A 20,536-nucleotide genomic window follows, 5' to 3' on the forward strand; every position below is an offset into this window, starting at 1 on the left:
CAAATTGTCTAAATTATGATCAGTGGGGTAGGTCGGGGTCACAATATGTATTACAAGGGGGAAATGTAGTAAAAAAACAGAATTGTCAAAGCTTCTCTGGTGAGCGTTGTGGCCCATGGGCCTCTTGTTTGTGTATTTTCGTCTTTCATGCAAAAAGCATGAATATGTTCCAACATTTTTTTTTTTTTTTTTGATTTCGATATCAGAGCAAACCTCTCCTTAATTAATATTAACCATTGCAAAGAGATATGAGAGAGAGAGAGAGAAAGAGAGAGACACATACACACACACAGAGAGAGAGAGAGAGAGAGAGAGAGAGAGAGAGAGAGAGAGAGAGAGAGAGAGAGAGAGAGAGAGAGATATCGGACCAGGCAAATTGCTAGACAAGTCAATTGTAAGATTATTTTTCAATTATTTCTTTTTGTAACACACGGAAAAATTATATAAATGTTCGTACTAAGCTGGATTTTTTTTATTCTTTGAGAGAAGATCAATAATGAAAACAGATATGCCATATCGCTTGCAGCTTCAATGCCTTAATTTTTCAAATTCTGCCTATGTAGTAAAACAAATATGGACTCTTTAGACAGTGATTCGCTATACAGCAAAAAAAAAAATATGTCATATGATCATTTTGTATAGTGTGTCCTTTTTATGTATAAACTAAAACAAATAGTAAACACACAATTTTCACTGATTCTACACTAATTTTATTTGAAATTACACTTGAAAAAAAATCAGATATCTTTAGAACTTGGAAATTTAAGACGAAGTTGACGGCATTTCATTCATGCGAACAGTACACTTTGACTGGGTAGTTATCGGTTTACAACACACAGGCGGTCATCGCAGCAGTCGTCGGTACATCCGGAACAGTCGCTTCCCTTCGAGTACGGGTCCTGTCCTACGTAGTTTCCTCTGTATAGAAAAATAAAAAATCTCAATAAATATTAGGGGGTTATATTTTCAAAGAAATATGCTAAACAGTATCTATCGTTGGAATTCAGGTACATATAGCATTCAATTTCACTCAGTTTTCTATTATTAGAACTATTATTATTCAGCAAAAAATCTTTTTTTTTTCGCTTCAAATTTTGTAGTCATAAATGACTTAAGGTGGAATGCCACACCCACTTTTTATTTTATAGATTTTTGAGTCTTCCTTTGAAAACAAGGGTTTTAGCATTGAAAGGTCGATATTAGCTCTTAATTATTTGATATGAATTTTTTTTTTTGTATTTTTTCAAAGAAAATAAAAAAAAATTAGATTCATTTAAGATGTTGTCAAGTTAAAAGTTTTCTGTAAATGAATGTATCATATTTATATCTAATAAAATATGTAAAGATAGGATTGTAAGACTTTTGAATTTTTTAAATAAAAGATATTTATTAAAATTAAACTTATATTTTGTGAATATTTTTTAAACCTATGGTTAAAATAACTATAAAAATATTCACAACTGAGGACAGCATGTTTGTCAATTAAATTTTTCAAAAAAAATTGAAACAAAATTGAGAAGTTTTAAAGAAATTGATTTTTTTAATTTTTGGACCTAACCGGATCAAAATTAAACTGATCCCGAACAAAATTAATACAAAATTAACAAAATGCTTATTTACTGTACTTACAATGAAGAAATCTATTTTATTTTTAGGTTCATTAATGTTTTAATCCTTATTACACCTAATCATACTAGCGTTCTTGGGGAAATGTATTTATTTCTAATAAATAGACAATGATGGATTGGATCGGTTTATTTTTGATCGGGATCGGTCAAAATTTAAAAAAAAAATAATTTTTCTAAAATTTGGCCATTTCGTTTCAATTTCTTTTATAAATATATTTAACGAACATGTTCTCCCCAGTTATGACTGGTTTTAAGAAAATTTTAACCACAGATTTAAAAAATATTCACAAATTATTGGTTTTATTTTCATAAATACTTTTTTATTAAAAAAAATATCTATACTGTTTTTCTACACATATTTTTTGGATACTAATGTGATGCATTAATTTACAGCGAAAATTTTAAAAGAAAGCGTCTTATTTTGATGGAAATATATATATTTTTTTCATGTTCTTTGAAAAAATACAAAAACTTCATATCAAATAATTGAGAGCTTATGTTTGCCTTTCAATGCTGAAACAATTGTTAAAAAAGGTTGAATCACAAATCTATAAAATAAAAATTTGGGGTGGCATTCCACTTTAAATGATCAGGACTACAAAAAACTTATCTTTAGAGTGGAGGATTTAAAAACTATAGCCCTGAAAAATTAACTTAGAAATTAACTTAATGCGCTTTCAGATATAATTTGTCACTTTTTATTCTCGCGATGTTTTTTTTGCCTAATTTAATTTTGTAACGTCAATTAACGTCATTTGACGTCACAAACAGCCCTAACAGCTATTAACCACGGCAGTTTTGATGGGCGCTAAATTCATTTTCAAGATTAACGAAATAAGCAATTGTGAAGAAGGAAAATTAGAGAATGTAAATGTAAGCATTGAATTCATATTTTTGGATGTCTTCGATCCTATAACACACCTGGCCGTGCCGACAAATTACCATACCGCGCTAACGCACTGTATTCAATTTGTCGGCACGGCCAGATGTGTTATAGGACCGAAGACATCCAAAAATATGAATTCAATGCTTAAATATAAAATTCTTATTCCTCCTTAACATAAAATCAATGTGTTACAAGGACTAATATATTTGTAATTATAATTCATTTAAAAGTTAACAGATAATGTAATCTGTCATATATGTTATCCAAAATATTATGTTTTTTATGCGCCGTCTTTTGACAGCACGTGCACCATAAGCCAAGGATTAACGAGAGGAGCGAATCAGAAACCTTTGGGTAGCCAAAATAGTCAAAGTTTTACTTGCCGATATGAATACATCCTATTTCCACTATGGAGGAATTATAGTTTCTAGTGTGCTCTTTTGTGAAAAAGTCGAAAAATGTACAAATCTCGCGTGACCTCTTGGACTAAAGTTACATGAACATGTAAAAAAACATGCACTCACCCTGGCCCATAGTTGCAGACGTAGAATGTGACGTCATTCCAGCCACTTAAACCGTTCATTGAGGAACAAAACTGAACACCACAGCCCACATACTCCGAATCATGCCAAACAACCTGTTAATATTTCAAAAAGCTGACAATATGATATATACAGTATAATACCAATTTTTAAACAATGAAACATTTTATTGAGTGTAAACGTCAGCTAACCCTGATTTAGAAATGCAACCTCTCTCCTCAATAAATTTACATAATACATTGAAAGAATAGTTTCAATACCAATGAAAAAGTCCTGAGATAACTGAAGACCAGGTTTTTCCCCTTTTTTATCCATCTGTTATTGTTTTAGATTGGTTACACAATCTGTGTTTCATAAAATTAACATAGACACATACAAACTAAAATTTCATTCTATAAAATGCTTGAAATTCTCAACTATTTCCTTTTACATGCTTTTTTAGTTTTTACATTAGTAAACTTAACCATGAAATGTATGAATTTATGAAGAACTTTCCAAAAATTCTTTCGGAAAAAAAGACACTTTTCCCTTGTTTGGTGTATATTTCTGGACGAAAATTTTCAATTTTTGTGAAATTGTTGAAAATTGTAGAGAAGTTACATAAAGTTAGCGTTAATGTTTCAAATAAGAAAAAAGAAATTGTTATAAATTAGATGCATTCTTTCACATTTTTTTTTACGCACAACTGGTTTTTGCTCATTTTTAAGCGGTTAGCTTCGCTAGCCGCTATATGGCATGTGTCGGCAACCGGAAACCTCCATAAGGCGCTACCTATCGGCATCGCTTTATCGCTCGTAACCTTATCCTTCTGCAACCAAAACCGGAAACTTCCACAAGGACCTATCTATCGACAACGGTAACTTCAGCAAATGATTTGTATACTGTCGGCGTAATACGCCCCCTGGTTAGAGATTGACAATATGCTGTGAAGTCTGACTAAAGCCAGCCCATACTATATCACTACGTACTAACGAAGTATATGCTGTGTATGAAGAGTGGCTATTATAACGATTATATCGAATTCTTATTAGTATATTTACCAAAGCATTGGCAATACTTACAACACTTACTTTGAAGAACTGAGAATTTGGTCCTAATTACATGTGTATCGCGCGATCGCGATTTCTGGCAACTGTTAGTTTAATTTTGAAAGTTTATTATACAGCAGGTTGGAGGTTATTACAGACTGCAAAAACATCAGCAAATCTCTCGATCGAGTTTGATTCTCCTTGCCAAAGTATTTAGAAACACCATTTATTAATTTAATACCTGAAAAGCGCTTTTATAAAAACACCGAACGCATCTGTAAGTTTTACACTTTTTGTAACGTTTTATGGAAACAATAGGGTTACCTCCACTATGAAACGTTTGTTTTTCTTCTATTTTCTTCTCTGTCTAATAAACAGATTATAAAAGCTCTGCTCCCAGGGATAAATTCTCTACTCCGTCTTTGATAATTTATAACAATCGATCATAAGGGATTACTTACTATTAGTTTTGTAAAAAATAATGGAGCACTTAAAGTAGTAAAATCAATTTTGAAAAAAAATGGAGAAATATATATTAATTTTAATCAGCATTGTGATCCTCTTCTGAAAATTAACCGATATTATTTTCACAGAAGAATGAGGTATGAAAAATTTTGGCAATTAGCCAAAATTTAAAATATATACTTAAATGCTTATTTATAAGTTTTGAAAATTTGATCAATTCCTAGGGAACGTATTATTAGCTGTGAAAATACTTTTAAAATTTGAATTTATCCAATTTGTCAATTATTGTTTTAAACGTTTGAGAAGAATAAAATTAGAATACAGGTGTTTAGAGGCACATTGATAGAAAAGAAATCAGTGTATATTGTTTAACCGACATATTGAAGAAAGTGACACTGATAACTTCTTAAGTTACACTGATTTTTAATATACATTTGAATTTTTAAATACTAGTATTGATTGATTACACAACTTTTCCTTTTCATGTTTTATTTGAGAACAATATTGCATGAAGAGTATATGATAAAACCCCCTTATATGTCCTTATCTAGATATTGTGCCTTATATTGTGCAAGACTTCTTTCAAATGATTCTCATATACCATTTACTTTATTCGAACATTTACTTGTTTGAAAAGTCAATAAAATATATTTCATAAAGCTGGATAATCTTGTTTACTCGCCAGTCTTCCCGTAGAAGTAGTAGTTTATAATATTACTAAAGGAAGTATTCGGTATCTGTATCAAAATACAGAATGATCAATGATCGATTTTAGAAGAAAAGCTGACTCCTGAAAGTTCAAGAGGTGGGATCCGTTGCCTAGAAAAAGTAAGCATCCCTCGTTGACAGGTTAATTATATTGCCGCGATGAGCCTACACAACTGAATCTCTCTGATATCAATTCATTTACAAAGTCTCTCCTCAGCCATCCTTTTTTCTCTGACTAGCCAGCTGTAGAACTACACTACTCCAAATCCATTAATCTAAAGAATTTAACTTGTCATTTTTTAGTTGTTTGTTATAGTAGGCTTTACAATTACCTAATTTCAGATTCAATAGAGAATAAAAGACAATGAAATTTTCAATATCAACATAATTTTTTTTTATGCAGAGAACAATTGGATGCCATCAAGAGAGAATTTTTAAAAATGCACTTCCTGTCTTTCAAACTGAAGAAATCTCATGTTTAAATTTTGAAACATGCATTTCAATCTTATTAAAATTTATTCAAATGTTCCAAATCCGCTACCGCTTCTGAAACATCTAACATCCCATTCGAGGTCACATCAGAGCGACCTTTCAATTATGAATACATGTACAAGTAAACACAAACACTTTGGCCATGTAGATTCAAGCCTCGGTAAACAGTTCTCAAATTAATTCCACGGCTACATATCATCATTATTGATACTGTCTTACGTTGAATTAAAGTAATTTTGGAATAAATTTCATGTATCTTCTGCAGTCTGGCATCTAAACGTGAATAATGCAACCGAAAGAGCACAAACTATACAAGATACCCCACACGTCATACATAACACACTTTTGCAATGCATATCTTTTTACTACAAAACTCCTCGGGTGTTTTGGTTGGGTGGTAAAAACAAGAAACCCATCTGAACTATTAGCCAGGATTTCGGAGGAACCATTTTCTTTGCCTAATCGAAGATTCACTCTTACATAACCCCAAATAGGATGTTGTTAGATGTTTGAGAAGCAGTTGCAGATTTGGAACATCTAATTTTAATTAGATTGCATCCATCTGTGACATCAGTTTGGAATGTTATTGGTTTTACTATTGAGTAAAGTATTACAAAAACAGAATGTCTGGGTTTTTCCTCTCTGATGACACTGGACAAAGATATGCATACTTAAATAATATCATTTTATGCACTTTTTCGGTACATATTAGATGAAAGCATGCTAACCTCTTTTCAGTACTTTCAGTACTTTGATTTCCTCCATATCTTCTTTGCTTGACCTCGGCTATTTCCGATATTCATACATTTTATATTCATTTTACATTTACCTGTAGAGATCTCCAAGAAAAAAGAGATCTTTGCTATCCAAGATATGTTGGATTGAAGCATAAAAATTATGCAAAGCACAATGCTATTTTTTTTTAACTTAATCAGCAACAAGCTTGTGAACTGTCAATTAGTGAGTAAAATTTCATAAAATGTAAAATGTAACAGTATTATGTGATGAAGTTACGTCATCATGTCAACTTATGTTACGTCAGCTTTTATCGCTAAAGGCCAACTCAAAATCAAATCGCAAAAACAAAAATAAAATAATAATAATGATAATTCGCAAATGGACGGTTGATCAAGGAGATTTGACATTGATTTCAGCAACATAAAAAAAGTAATAATTTTTTTCACGAGTTGGACTCTTCGTGAAATTATGCGAAAATTTACACTCCAAGCGTTTATTTAGGACTTTACGGTATCTTGGAGACAGAAGATTGATTGATTTATTGTATGTAGTTTAACGTCCCTCTCGAGAATTTTTCACTCATTTGGAGACGCCACCACTTGCCGGTGGAGGGCTACAATTTTTTTCCTATGGTCGGCACTCAGGGCCTTTGAGCAGTGAGGGATCTTTATCGTGCCGCACCTGCTGTGAAACGGGACTTCGGTATATACGGTCTCATCCGAAGGACCGGTCTCCACGTCCCACAGTGGGAGGAGAGAGAAGAAGAGTAGACTGAGTTACATGTACCTGTGTGTAGTGCGAACAGATTCCTGAACTACAAGTCTGGGTATCATAGTCGTACTTGCTGCTCTCCAGGTTCCAGTACTCCACAGAGCGATGAATTTTATCTTCTGTAGCTAATAAGGAATAATAAAAAGAAATACAACTCAACTACGGTAGAATTATGTTGACCTTTTTGCACTTAAAAACTGTTCTCTTTGGGTAAACATTTTAATCTTTAACATATTTCATTAAATGTAATTTAACAATAAATGTGATCATATTTTACTTGAAAAAAAAGTCTGAATAATTTTAATCATTGAACAAAACATGCAAATTAATCCACATAAATTTCATGTAATGTGCATCATGTTGGTGCTAAAAATTATCACATTTGGGGTATAAAAATATAAATAGGCAATAGAGAATTCCCTAGTATCAAATTATTTATGAGACTAATGCTGTTCGGTTTGAAGTCTTGTGTTGTTTAGAATAGAGCAAGAAAAGGTTGGGGTCAGTGATATAAATTTTGATATATTGATCAAAATGTGCGATTTAAAAAAAAATTATTTTATCTTTTTATATTATATAATTTTTTAATTAATCGATACATATACCTGTTTTTAATATTCCTAGAAAATCATAACGGAAAGTATTTCTCAAAAAAAATATATAAGGACTAAAGTTCCAAGTTAAATTTAGCAAATGTGTAGATTTGAAAAATTTTCTCCTTAATATCCTTCAAACACAAGAAACAGTCCTTCATATCCTTTGCTCCTTTGTGAATATGAGAGACTACTGAAAGTTTTTAAGCCTCTTACTTATAAGATAAAAGAGGTGTTTATTGTGAAGTGGATTTTCACCTGTAGTTAGGTACTTATTCTCCCCCACGTAACCAAAGGAGGGACTTTTAGATGATCGATCGGGGTTATGACTCCAGTTACACGTTTCAGCCCATTCTGCAGCTACATTGGCAAGTTCTTCACTCCATTTCTACAAGAGATGATGCGCATTTGATCAAATCTTCTATTTCTTAAAATTTACCATAGAGGATTAATGAATCCCTACCTTCCATTGACGTCAGCAATTTAACACGTCATGTTAAACGTACTATAAACAGGTAGTAAGAACTCAGATAACTGGCTCACTGAAATCGATTAATTTTGTTTTTAAAAAAAACGTCTTGATATCGTGTTGTTTACAGTCACGCAAATTAAATAATTGAATTTAAATACAGCATAGTACAAATATCGGTTTCTTCAAATGCAAACATAAAGCAAACTTGCCGTTTACTTGTAAATTATCAGGATCAGTTTTAGGGGAAAATTCGATAGTATACACCTCTCTAGAATTATGACTTTTCCAGAATTCAGTTTACTATTAAGTATTTTAAAAAGTTTTTTAATGTCATTCTAAACGCTTTTTTACCAGATGAATTTTGTCTGGGGGTTCTTCGTACAACGAAATTTGACAGATCCTTTCCCATGTTTGAGTGTTTGTCCACATTTTATAACAAAACAGATCATACCTCGAATATCGCGTAACAAACATAAATTTAAGTGTAAGGAAAATGCGATCAGGAGTGTCGAATGTTCACATCAACATCGTTGAAAACTTACTAGCTTACGACCCCTCCCCCCCCCCCCGTCCCGGAGACCACACCATGGCATCGACCTGGACACATTAGGGGCCTTAAGGTAGCCACAAACCGTTTGCTTACTCAGGCGTCCACATGAAACGTACCCTGTCTACGCCGCTGTGGCATAAATGTTATGTACAATGAGATAATGAAGGCAGACCTGTGACATCAGTTATATAGTGAGAGGTTAAAAGCAAAGCGTCATTCAAGTTTAATTTTCAAGCTTATAATTTACAGTACTTATTTTCAAAGAGAGAAAGATAAAATAGAGGAGAATAACTTACTATTTTTCTAATGTTCCCTGCAGTTGGCGAGACGGCCCTTCGGAACTCGTTGTGAGCGTCAACGTACGTCTGTATCTCTGATTCGTCTAAAGCGGCTGTTGACCTTTTCTTGACTTCTCGCTTGTCTTCCGAAGGATGTATTTCTTCATCGGTCATCTCTCCGCTATTTGATCTGCTAACCTTCTGGAAAAAGAAATATATTCCGTTATCTTCAAAAGGTCTGCAAGTTTAAACTTCTAATAACTTCCATGTAAGACATTTATGGATAAGTTTAACATTTGAAAATAATTAAATGAACAAAGTTGCGTGTATTTGTATATATTTGGAAAAAAAATATCAATAACTTATGCTACATAGGAATTATTTTCTTTTTAGCCTTTTGTTTGCCTTGCTTTGTATTTTCTATCGTGTGCGTTTCTATGTTTAACATATTTGTTTTGTTTTTTGGACAAAAATAGCAATAAATTAAAATCATCTAAATGACCTCTCGCTTGTCTTCCGAAGGATGCGTTTCTTCATCGGTCATTTCTCCGTCATTTGACCTTCTTACTTCCTTAACAAAACAAATAGTATATGTGAATGTTTTTTTTTTTTAAATTATCTTATTTACTTTTTTAGAAAAGGTGTTAAACTAAGGATTTTATAAAGCTACAGGGTTACATGTAAGGCCATTCAAAATGAAAGGGAAAATTAAAAAGGGTAAATAATAATTAAAATGTAAAAAGAAAATTAGGCAGACTGTGCTATTATTTACTCTTACAGACGTCATATTCACAGAAATATGTATCTTAAAGATTCCAATCAAATTTTAGCAACATTTAAAAAAAAAAGAATTAAAATAAGCGGTATGTTGATATCGCTGATGGAGAAGTACGGAGCACGACAAAAAATGTAAAGCAAAAGCTTGTGGAATCAAAAATTTCAATAATTAATTTTCTAAAATTCGAGATATATTTCTCAATTATAACTTTAAATTGTTGATCCCTTATTAAGTATTTAGACTTCTGTCGTGATTTTTGAAGTATAAATGTAGGGATTTTTTTCTCTGCTGCGATTCCCTTGAAAATTACGTCCCCTGAATTGACGGCGCACAACATTTTTGTTAAATCATGTGCAATGCTCCAGATATCGCCGACAAAGATCCAAAATATGCATAATTAAACAAGTAGTAAGCTAGGATATTCTTGACATTCGTCCACAAATAGCAAATTGATATTTTAGACCGATACACCTCTGTAAAAAGGCTATATATACGGGAGGACGGGAAGAGTGAGAGATACCGATATCAAACTATACCTCATAAATACCTGAAATTTTTGGTTTTAAAACAAAAAAACATATATTCATGAATACTTGTTTTTTAAATTTCAAGCTTGACAAGAAATGGTGTTTGGGTGTTGAGTAGATAAGGTAACTCAAACTATACAGGTGCTCTTAGGAAGATGTTGACGATATGTAAGCTCAATTAAATATATTTTTTATAATGCCTGTGACGTCGAAGAATTTGCTGCTACATGACTTCATAATATGTCCAGAAAAATCACTCAAAATATACACCAATTAATAACATTTTGATATGAAATTTTGAAGACGATATATTAAGTATATTTTCTTTTATATTAAGTGTGACATTTACCCCGATTTTGTCGTCAAATATTTTTTTTTTTTTTTTTTTTTTTTTTTTTGCAACAAGTCCGCGTAACTTTTTCAACGACCCTCGTACTGCATGATATAAAGTCATTCTTTGCAAGGAAATATGTTTTGAATAAGTGTAGACACTTTTGAATTGTGTATTTACCGTATCAACTAGCCTATAAGTCAGTTGTATATTTTTAAAGATTATTTTTGAGAGATTTGAAATTTTACCTCTGATAAGTCAGTACAAACTTTTTGCAGTGTAAGTCGACAATTTCAATTCTCTGATCTTTTTACAGGTTTTAAGGTTCATAAACACCCTGTTCACTCATAAAAATTTTCATTTAACTTGTTTCATTTTCTAAAGGAAATGTATACATGTATGCTGGATAAAATATAAACAATTATAGATTGACTTGCAGGGCAAAATTTAACAAAAAATTCCCTTCAACTTGACAAATTTATATGGGAATAATTGACATTTGTGTCATTAAGAATTATCTCTCTTATCAGAGTATCAATGTACCTTAAATTTAGGAAATGGCATTGATTTGTAATTTAGTAGAGGGTTACGATAGCGCAGGGAATATTGATTTTAATTGAAGATTAAGGTATTATGGTCAAACAAAATGTTCTTCAAATATCTGTTTCATACCATTTGGTAAAATTTTATAAATTATTCATATTTTTTTATTTTCCTCTGATTTTTACATCATTTCTAAAAATGTTTTAAATATAAGAAGGCAAATGGTTCTGACATAGGTCATTTAGAAGATTAACCATAAGCGTTATATAAGATATATAACCTTGTTGTACTTTGTCCAAATGCCTGGGAAGGTATCCTTTTTTTGTGAGGAATCTTGTTTGAGTACTTTTTTTTAAATGAGAAATTCCAAAGAAAAATTATATATTTTTGAGGAACGTGTTATATGACCTTAAGTGAGGAAAAAACATACGATAAGGGATTTAATCGAAAACATAAAATGAAAACAGATTTCCACAACTCATCTATATAATACACACAATGTAATACCGTATAAGGGAAATTTTAGTAAGAAGCAAATTAAGCGATTTATCCCTAAAAATTTATTTTTAATTTTTAGTGAGATGTTAGTTTAGCAATCTTAAATGCAAGCTAAAGATGATATAAGAAATATTGTTTGCAATTAATTTTTAGTTATTTAGTTTAGATATTCAGTTCAAGCGATCTCAGCACCCTTAAAGCTTGCTAATGATGCTAAAATTAAATCCTCGCTAAAATTTCTATTTATACTGTATTTCTTTAGTTCTCTTGGTTTTTTTTTTAATTGAGAATATCAAAAAAATGTTCTTTTCAATATTATACAGTGAAGCCTCAGATATCTCAAAGATTTGGCCTAATTTAAATAAGATATCCGGCATAATGCTACACTGTAGCACATATCCGGACAAGAGCATTATAAATGTGTTTTTGGTGACTGAGGGAACCAAAGTTCCTACAATTAAATGAGGGTCCACTTTACATAGTCAAATGAAATGTTCGAATTACTGTGACAAATGTATTGTGTTTTCAGAAATTGGAAGTAGTCACTTACTTTGAACATGCTCTAAAAAACTTACACGTACAATTCAAATCAGAAAAGATAATATTTTAACGTGAGCATAATGGAAGTCATGTAACATTTCGAATACAATATAAAAAAAATTAAAACAAGGAAAAATAAACCAAAAAGATATGGATGAAATCAAGTGTTTCACTTCTTTAAGGAGGTTGGGGGTTAACAAATTAACCACAAATTAATCACAAGATTTAACTTATTTTTTAGATACTGTAACTTAAGCTTTCAGCTATCGTTTTGCATCGAAAATCAAACATTTTAGTTTTAAAATTTGATCATTTTGGTATATTATTATATGGAGCTTTTCTTTAAAAGGAGGCCGAAATAGTCTGAAAATTGCTGCCACCTCAGCCTCTTTGAATTGACTTCTATTTTCTTTGACCGAAATCAATGGATGTAAATTCTATATTTTCATTCCTACTAATCTATGCAAATTAATCTTACCCCTACTTCGGCCAAATCATTCAGAAGCTCCCTGAAGACCAACTCCCTCTCTCCAGGTTTGGCGCACACGAAGTGCAAGCTAAACACAGCAACCAGTAGCAACTTGAGCATTTTGACGTTTGTAAATTCAAGTGCCCGTCGAATGGATTGTCGACTGCTTTTATAATGGTCGAAAATAGCCGAAAGGGGTGGGTGTGAATTTTTAGGCTTATTCTTACGAAATGCAGGGTATATGATTCGAGTGAGATATACGAAGATGGCCAATGGACCTAAAGATTTTGTCGGGTCATTAGATTTTATTTTGCCTGTAAAAAGAACTTTTACTTTCTATGGATATGAAATTTGCTTCTATTGAGTAGCAAAGGTCTAACCACATTTTGTAGCCATTATCAAACATAAGAAAAAAAAGGGGGAAACTCTTTATTGTAGGCTCGATGAAATCCTTGGATTCTCAAAGTGTTTATAGCCACATCATATTTCTTTATTTCTTTATTATAACTATACTCTCTTGTTTGTTTATATTAGAACAAAGTTATTGCCCTACATTTTTTGATCTACAATGATTTAAAATGTTTGAAAATATTAGGGAAATACATTGACTTTGTTTTTCATCTTTTATCTTGTCAAAAACAAGAAATATAGTGAAAATCTTTACCAATTTTTACATAATTTTACATTAAATAATATTGTTTTATTTTCTCTAGTCCCTTCAATGTACTAGTCAAAGTATTTTTTTACTAAATCATAATACATTTCCATAAGGTACATAATTTATTCCGCATATGCATATGTTTTATACAATCTAGGTTTTAGAAGGAATGTTGCCTAGTTGCATGCTTATTGGTATATTAGTATTTTTTTGCAACATGGCATTATGTATGTTTCTATTTGGTTATTGTCATTTATGTTCAATAAATGACCTATTTTATCTTAAATGAGTTGTTCTGATTTAGCTTTGGCTGGCATGCAGACAGAAATAAATAACTTATACCCTGAACATGTAATTTGTAGTACATTGCTGACTCACATGTTAGAGATCTCTGTGCACTACGTATATTATTTTTGTGCAATAAAAACATATTATATAACTTTGCGTTTTGATTTACTATAGTTATAAATTTGATACTTTGGTTAACTTAGGAAATAATTATTAATTACACTTTGATTTACGTTGGACATCATTATGAAAACTTTGATTTACTATCGTAAAAACTTTTACTCTCTATAATCTACTCATACGAATCCATCCCCTACTACCTTAACAGAAAAACAAACCGGAAAACAGCAATTTGTTGTATACTTAAACTTAGAATAAGCATCCATATTAAAAACCGTCTAGTTTTCAGCTTTTATTATTTAAGAATTATTGAGTTGCGTCTGATTACTTATAAAAAACAGTTTAAATATGTAGGCAAAATGTGTTGACCTTTATTGCCTGTAGCGCATCTGTGAATGGGGGGTATTATTAATTCTGTTATGATAATCAATAATTATGTTTTGAATTCAGAATTTTTTCACAAAAACTACCCGAAACAGGTGCACCAGAATTGTAACTCACATATTTAATATAACGTACAGAATTTACTAGAAAAACGATGATGTCCGTAAAATATGTTTAGATTTAACTCGCATACTATGTATCGAACGTTAAATTAAAAGTCTAATGTCACTTTCCTCAAAAAAGGAGATAATTTAATTGTTTGATTGTTTTTATACTATTGAATATAGTATTTTGAATCAAATTTTTGCGAGGGCTATTCGGGAGTTATTTTTTTTTATTTTAAAAAAATGAAGAAATAAATGAGAAAAATATATATCAGTAAAAACTGCATATTCGAGGCTTTATTTATGATGGAAGTGAAATAAGAGCACCTGAAGTACAACATCAATAACACCAATGACATAAGAAAACAGTTAAGGCAAAAACAAATAATGAAATTGTATTTTTTACAAAAGGGGCTTGGAATGCTCCAACGCTAAACGCAGTATTTTTAACGGACAGTATTTCGTCTTGTTATTACCTTAGACTGCTACTAGAAACTTTCTGTCGGTATGGGAAAATTAAATTCTTAAGTAAACAAAATAAAACAAATGTACTCCTCGTTTGAAAAAGCCATTTACAGACGACTTAGAAATTCATTTTTTTTTTACATGTATATATATAATCACTGCTTGCAGGGATGATCTAGATCTGAACTTATAAGTCATGGTCAAAACACTTATGGTGATATATCTGATCAACTGACCATAGATCTTTGAAACATCTTTAAGTTTGACTATCTCTCAGTCACATCTTTCTTGAATTATCCTTGTTCATTTCCCTTAAAACTTGCAAAATAATAAAGTTGTCGTCTATAACTGTTTTCTTGAAAAGTTGTGTAGACTTTATTTTACAAAGAGCATTTCAGTTTCAAAAACTACCAATTTCATCAATGATAAATATATGTAATTTTTTGTTACATTTCTGTTTATTCGTTAATTTTTTACATTTATTGTTGTATAAAAGAATATGCATGTATATTAGCATGATAATAATATATGTTTGCCGAAAACTAAAAGGAGAAGATATATAATATATACATATATACATGTTTAAAACGATAGAGTGAGACTTGCTTATCCCACCCCCCTATATTTAATTTTTTTAGTTTTCTTACAAGTATCACAAGACACCAAAGGTTTTAAACAGATTTACAAATGTAAAAAAATGCGTGTAAAATTAAGCATATCCCATCCTCAGCCAGGAAGGATAACGCCAAAAATTAATATTTAATATTTAATTTCAAATACATCACAATGAAGCTTGCAAATGAAATTTTTTATGCAACAATTTAAATTTTATTCACCTTTATAAGATTCAAGATTTATAGAAGTTTATAGAGAGTGCAAAAGCATTGATTTATAATTGATTATACCCCCCGCTTGAAAAGTGAAAGGAAATATAGTAATCTGTATTTCCGTCCGTCTGTTACGCTTTATCTCTTATCCGCAACTTCTCTTATACTACTGAGTGAAATTTAATACAACTTTTACAGAATGTGCTTAACATAGGAAGCATTGGAATGGCCTTAACTTAGAAATGTAAGAAAGCAATTTTTAAATAAAACAAATATCCTCGATTGAAAAAAGCCATTAAGATAGATGGTTTAAAGGCTTTTTTTTAACTTTTACATGTCCACTTCTCCTTGCTTGTGGGAATGAACTACATCTAGGCATTTAGCATTAAAGGTCAATAAAAGGTCAAGGTCATTTCATGAGCTCATTGCTCACGCTGAATGTATCTCTAGTTTGTTTGTCATTTCTGCTACCATTTGTTTATTGTGCGTGATAGAGATCTAAAAGTTGAAAGTGAGCATTTATTTAATATGATTTGTGTGTTGGTAATCCGTGGTGTTAAATAACAGATTTGATATTCGACGGGCAACTAATGCCTATTATGATAAAAATGGCTTGGTTGCCGGCCGGACTTTCAAAGGCCCAGCGAAGCATTGCTAATCATAAAACGATGTTCCAGGATAATCTGCCGATGTATATTTCATCGCTTATACATTGGTGAACGTCGTTCGAAAATCGGTTGACTACGGGCCAATGTTTGGACGAACATTGACCGTTATCGGCCGTTATCTGTTGGACACCACTCAAACCCCCGATGAACTCAGATTCAACGGATATTGGATGATGCTCGGACATACATCAGCCGATCCGTGAAAGATTTGTTAATAATGGGTTGCCGATGAGGAGCGATGTGAGGCATCGTTGGAGACATCGCTGAATTTTAACTACGAAATATTTACTACCGATGACCTCACCGATTCGCAAAATGGCTTAAGTCTTTTTTTTAATTTAATCAATGAAACCACGATTATCATCATTTTTAAACTGATACTTTAGACTATTTCAATGTCAAATACAATGTATTTTCTAAATATTTATCCTTGTTCAACACTCATTGAATTTACATGTTTCTTTTTGGTAATTTCTTTGCTGCGTGGTTAATTTAGTTGATTTCTTTTCCTTGTAAAGAGAACTCTTTCTTCATTTATGCGTGTTTTTTTACTAAATTTCCTGTATATTTTAAGTTTCAACTTTCAAGAATCATCGCCGGTGTACATTAGTATTTAGTTTGTTTAATATGTTGATATTAATTATAATTTTTAATGTTTTTTGGGGGGGATATGAACAAGAAAACAGTTTTGTTTTCATTAATTGTGACCCAAAAACTGAATAAAGTAAAATCGTGATCATCAAGCCGCTTAGGTATGTGAGAGAAAGGCATGCATCTGAATAATCGAGGCAATAATTGATAAAACTTTATCTATGGAAAAAGATAAAAAAAAAAAAAAGAAACATTAAGTTTTTAAAGATGTATATGTAGTTCATGAAAGTAAATATAACGTGAATCTCGTAATTCATAAAGAGAAAGACTATTTTGATGAACTAGTATAATCATTTTTATGTCTGGTTAACATTTAATTTTGAATAACTTCTCCCTACTCAACTCCTTACATCAAAATTTAAAACTTACATGTTTTAAATCTCTGCAAATAATCATCTGCAAATAAAATCTCCTATCATAGAATCATATTTGGACTCACATGTTTTATACAAGTTAACCAATTATTGAGTATTAGACAATTTTTTGTTGACGTCTTATATGCATAAAACTTCTCTCTTATTCATACAAAGAGGCCTGATCGCGGAATACACTAGATGATTAAAAAAAGGGGTGGGGTGGGAAAAAGGGGGTTGGGCTTCCCCTCCTTAGAACAAAACCACTCTGTTAACTTGTTGTGGGAAGGGGGGGGGGTACAGTATTGTAAATGATTTGTTTAGTTAATTGTATTAATGTTTTAATGTTCACTTTTTCATCTACACGGAATTAAGTTTAGAATTACATGTATATGATATTGCTTTTGTTTCAAATATCATAATATCAAGTTACTTACATTGCACTGTATAATTATAAAGTTGAAAGTTTACTGAAGAATATGACTAAATATCGTTAAAGGTTCCTTCTTACAACTTACATGTATACATTCTTGTTAAATGGTTCACTGTTGAATGCAAATTATGTTGGTAGAATTTTCCCCACCATAATTCTGTATTTTAAAAATATAGAAATCGTCAAATATCTAACCCTTTATATATGGTACACATGTATATTATAAAAATTACTAGCTAATCTTTATGTAGGTACTAAAATATATTTGTTCTACATGTAATTAAATTAAGTGTAAACTACTCTCTGTTTTTTGTTTGTTTCTTTGTTGCTTTTTCCTTTTGTTTATTTTTTATATTTATTTATTTTTTGTAAATTTGATCTAAAAGACTAGAGGTTATAATTGTAAATCACATATACATGCAAGATTTTGAAAAAAAGTAGATCAATGTTTCACCCATCGTCAATGCCCTTCAAGAATATGATCTACATGTCTGTATATATGTTCAATCAGATCAGATTTTGACATATCTTGAGGTGTTTATTCTGATCTACATTTACACGTGGGTGTCCAGACTTTGGAAAGTTGATCAATTTCACACGGTGAGTGACCGTAAGGTACAAATCTAACGGACAGTAAAAACGTTAGAGTACCTTTACACGGTCAAAGTCAGATACTATCGGGCATATTTTCGTACCTAACCTGGTCACTTGATCATTTGATTATTTTTGTTTATGCTGGAAGCACACAAATGACTTCTTTATTGATCCTGATTTAATTTGAATTTTCCAACAAAAGGGGTAGGAGAAAAACTGCATACATGTATGCATTATTGCTACATATTTCTGGACTAATTCAGTTACGAATGATATAAATTATTAATAATTTTATTTTTAAAAAAATGGAAATGGTACATATAGGTATCACCACTTTTTTAAATACTTTTTTTCAACTTTGAAATATGAACATGTAACATAACATTAATTAGCGATCTCAATTTGAAATGTTTTTGGAAGCATAATGCGTGAAAAAAACATAAAGGAATTAAGAACAGTTTTACAAAACTTTGCTCAACCTACTACTTCATGTTTGTCAGAATTATTCATCAAATAATCAAAAGAAATTGTATTATATATTTTTTTAAGTTGTACATGTATATATAGTGTAAGAGCAAGTTATCTTTCCATGAATTAATAACCCTGTTTTAACAGTAAGACTTATTCAAGAATTTGCTGACAATTCAAGTACACGTATTTATTTGTTACATAAATGTGGATATAGCATGTACAGCGACACAATATAGAATATGAATACTTAAACATATTTTAGCTTAACTTAAGTCACAAATTGAAAATATTTTGTTCACCGTAAATAAAGATATAGTTTCAGTTGTTTTCGTATAATTCAATCTATCAATTATGAACGATGCACATAATATATGCAGGCATTTTATATTTATCCGATGAAGAAAGAAACAAGGGTTTATCGATAATGTACTGACTTGTAATGCTTGACCAGGTGCTCAAAACAGTGGGACTTTCAGTGCTTGACTGAGTTCAGCATAATGGAACATCCGGAACTTTTCTCAGCTTTACACGATGGAACTTCCGGCGCTTGTCTCAGATCGTCACGGTGAAACCTCCGGTGCTTGTTTCCGTTCTACACAGTGGGACTTTCGGTGCTTGTTTCAGTTCAGCCTTGGTCGCCCGCAAACTTGGCGCAGTGGTTAGAGCGTCTGCTCTTAGTTCTATGTGGTGTGATTTCCGTTATTTTATTTTGTGTTGATTTAGACTTCGAATAATGGATTTGATTTGAACACATTTTATAATGTAAGAAATCCCAGACTGCGGGACGTGGACACCGGTCCTTCGGATGAGACCGTATAAACCGAGGCCCCGTGTTGCAAAGAGTAGGTGTGTGCAAAAACGATATATTAAAAAAGATCCCTCACTGCTCAAAGGCCCTGAGCGCCGAGCATAGGACAAACTTTGTAGCCCTCCACCGGCAAGTGGTGGCGTCTCCATATGAGTGAAAAATTCTCGAGAGGGACGTTAAACAATATACAATCAATCAATCAATCATTCAGCTTTGACTTAGTTCTAAATGATGTGACTTTCGTTACTTTACTTTTGAGTTGATTAGGACTTCGAATAATTAATTTGATTTGAACATATTTTATAAAGTAAGAAATACATACACGGATTGGGCAGCAGGCATAGCCTACATAAGCCCTCTCCACAAAGACCTCGTATAATAATTACTTTATTGAGACCATTGTACGTTTTTTTATATAAACAATTTAGTTTCTAAATATAAGAAGTGAATGCTAATATTTTCTGCTCTTGAACAATGTCATTTGTGCCTGGTATGCAAGCTTGTCAAAGAGATGAAAAGAAATTACACAAATGCATGTATGTCAAAAACAAAATGGTGAGATATTTAAACTGAATGAAGGATATGGAGATAACGAACAGTATTCATTCTCAAAGCCCATTAAACAATATACAAAATCAGAGCAGAGCAAACATGAACCTCCGAAACATCAGAGATGGGATCAGGGGCCATGGAGGAGTGAGCATCCCCTGCCGACCGGTCACACCCGCCGTCTGCTCGTTGTCATGATAACGGAAAAATCCGTCGTCAATTCAGTGTATAAATAATGGACTAAAAATTGGTATGAAAAACGTCAGTCAGCATTTGTCTCAATGATAAATTGTATTTGCTGACAAGGTCATTTCATTGTATCGACC

At 31.6% G+C, this 20,536-nt stretch overlaps 1 protein-coding gene across 1 annotated transcript; it reads right to left on the reverse strand.

The window, feature by feature from the left end:
* Positions 1-734: 734 nt before the first annotated feature.
* On the reverse strand, positions 735-9,721 carry LOC134273495 (glioma pathogenesis-related protein 1-like). The gene is made up of 6 exons (XM_062755693.1): positions 9,654-9,721; positions 9,170-9,352; positions 8,110-8,239; positions 7,274-7,383; positions 3,039-3,151; positions 735-918 (listed from the first exon to the last, which is right to left on the reverse strand). The coding sequence occupies exons 1-6, from the start codon at positions 9,693-9,695 to the stop codon at positions 819-821; spliced, it is 678 nt and encodes a 225-aa protein (XP_062611677.1). The 5' UTR covers positions 9,696-9,721; the 3' UTR covers positions 735-818.
* Between the last annotated feature and the right edge of the window lie 10,815 nt (positions 9,722-20,536).

Source organism: Saccostrea cucullata, unplaced genomic scaffold (genome assembly GCF_032062105.1).
Source record: "Saccostrea cucullata isolate Sc308-1 unplaced genomic scaffold, CSIRO_AGI_Scuc_v1 ctg1311, whole genome shotgun sequence".
Taxonomy (NCBI): Eukaryota; Metazoa; Mollusca; class Bivalvia; order Ostreida; family Ostreidae; genus Saccostrea; species Saccostrea cuccullata.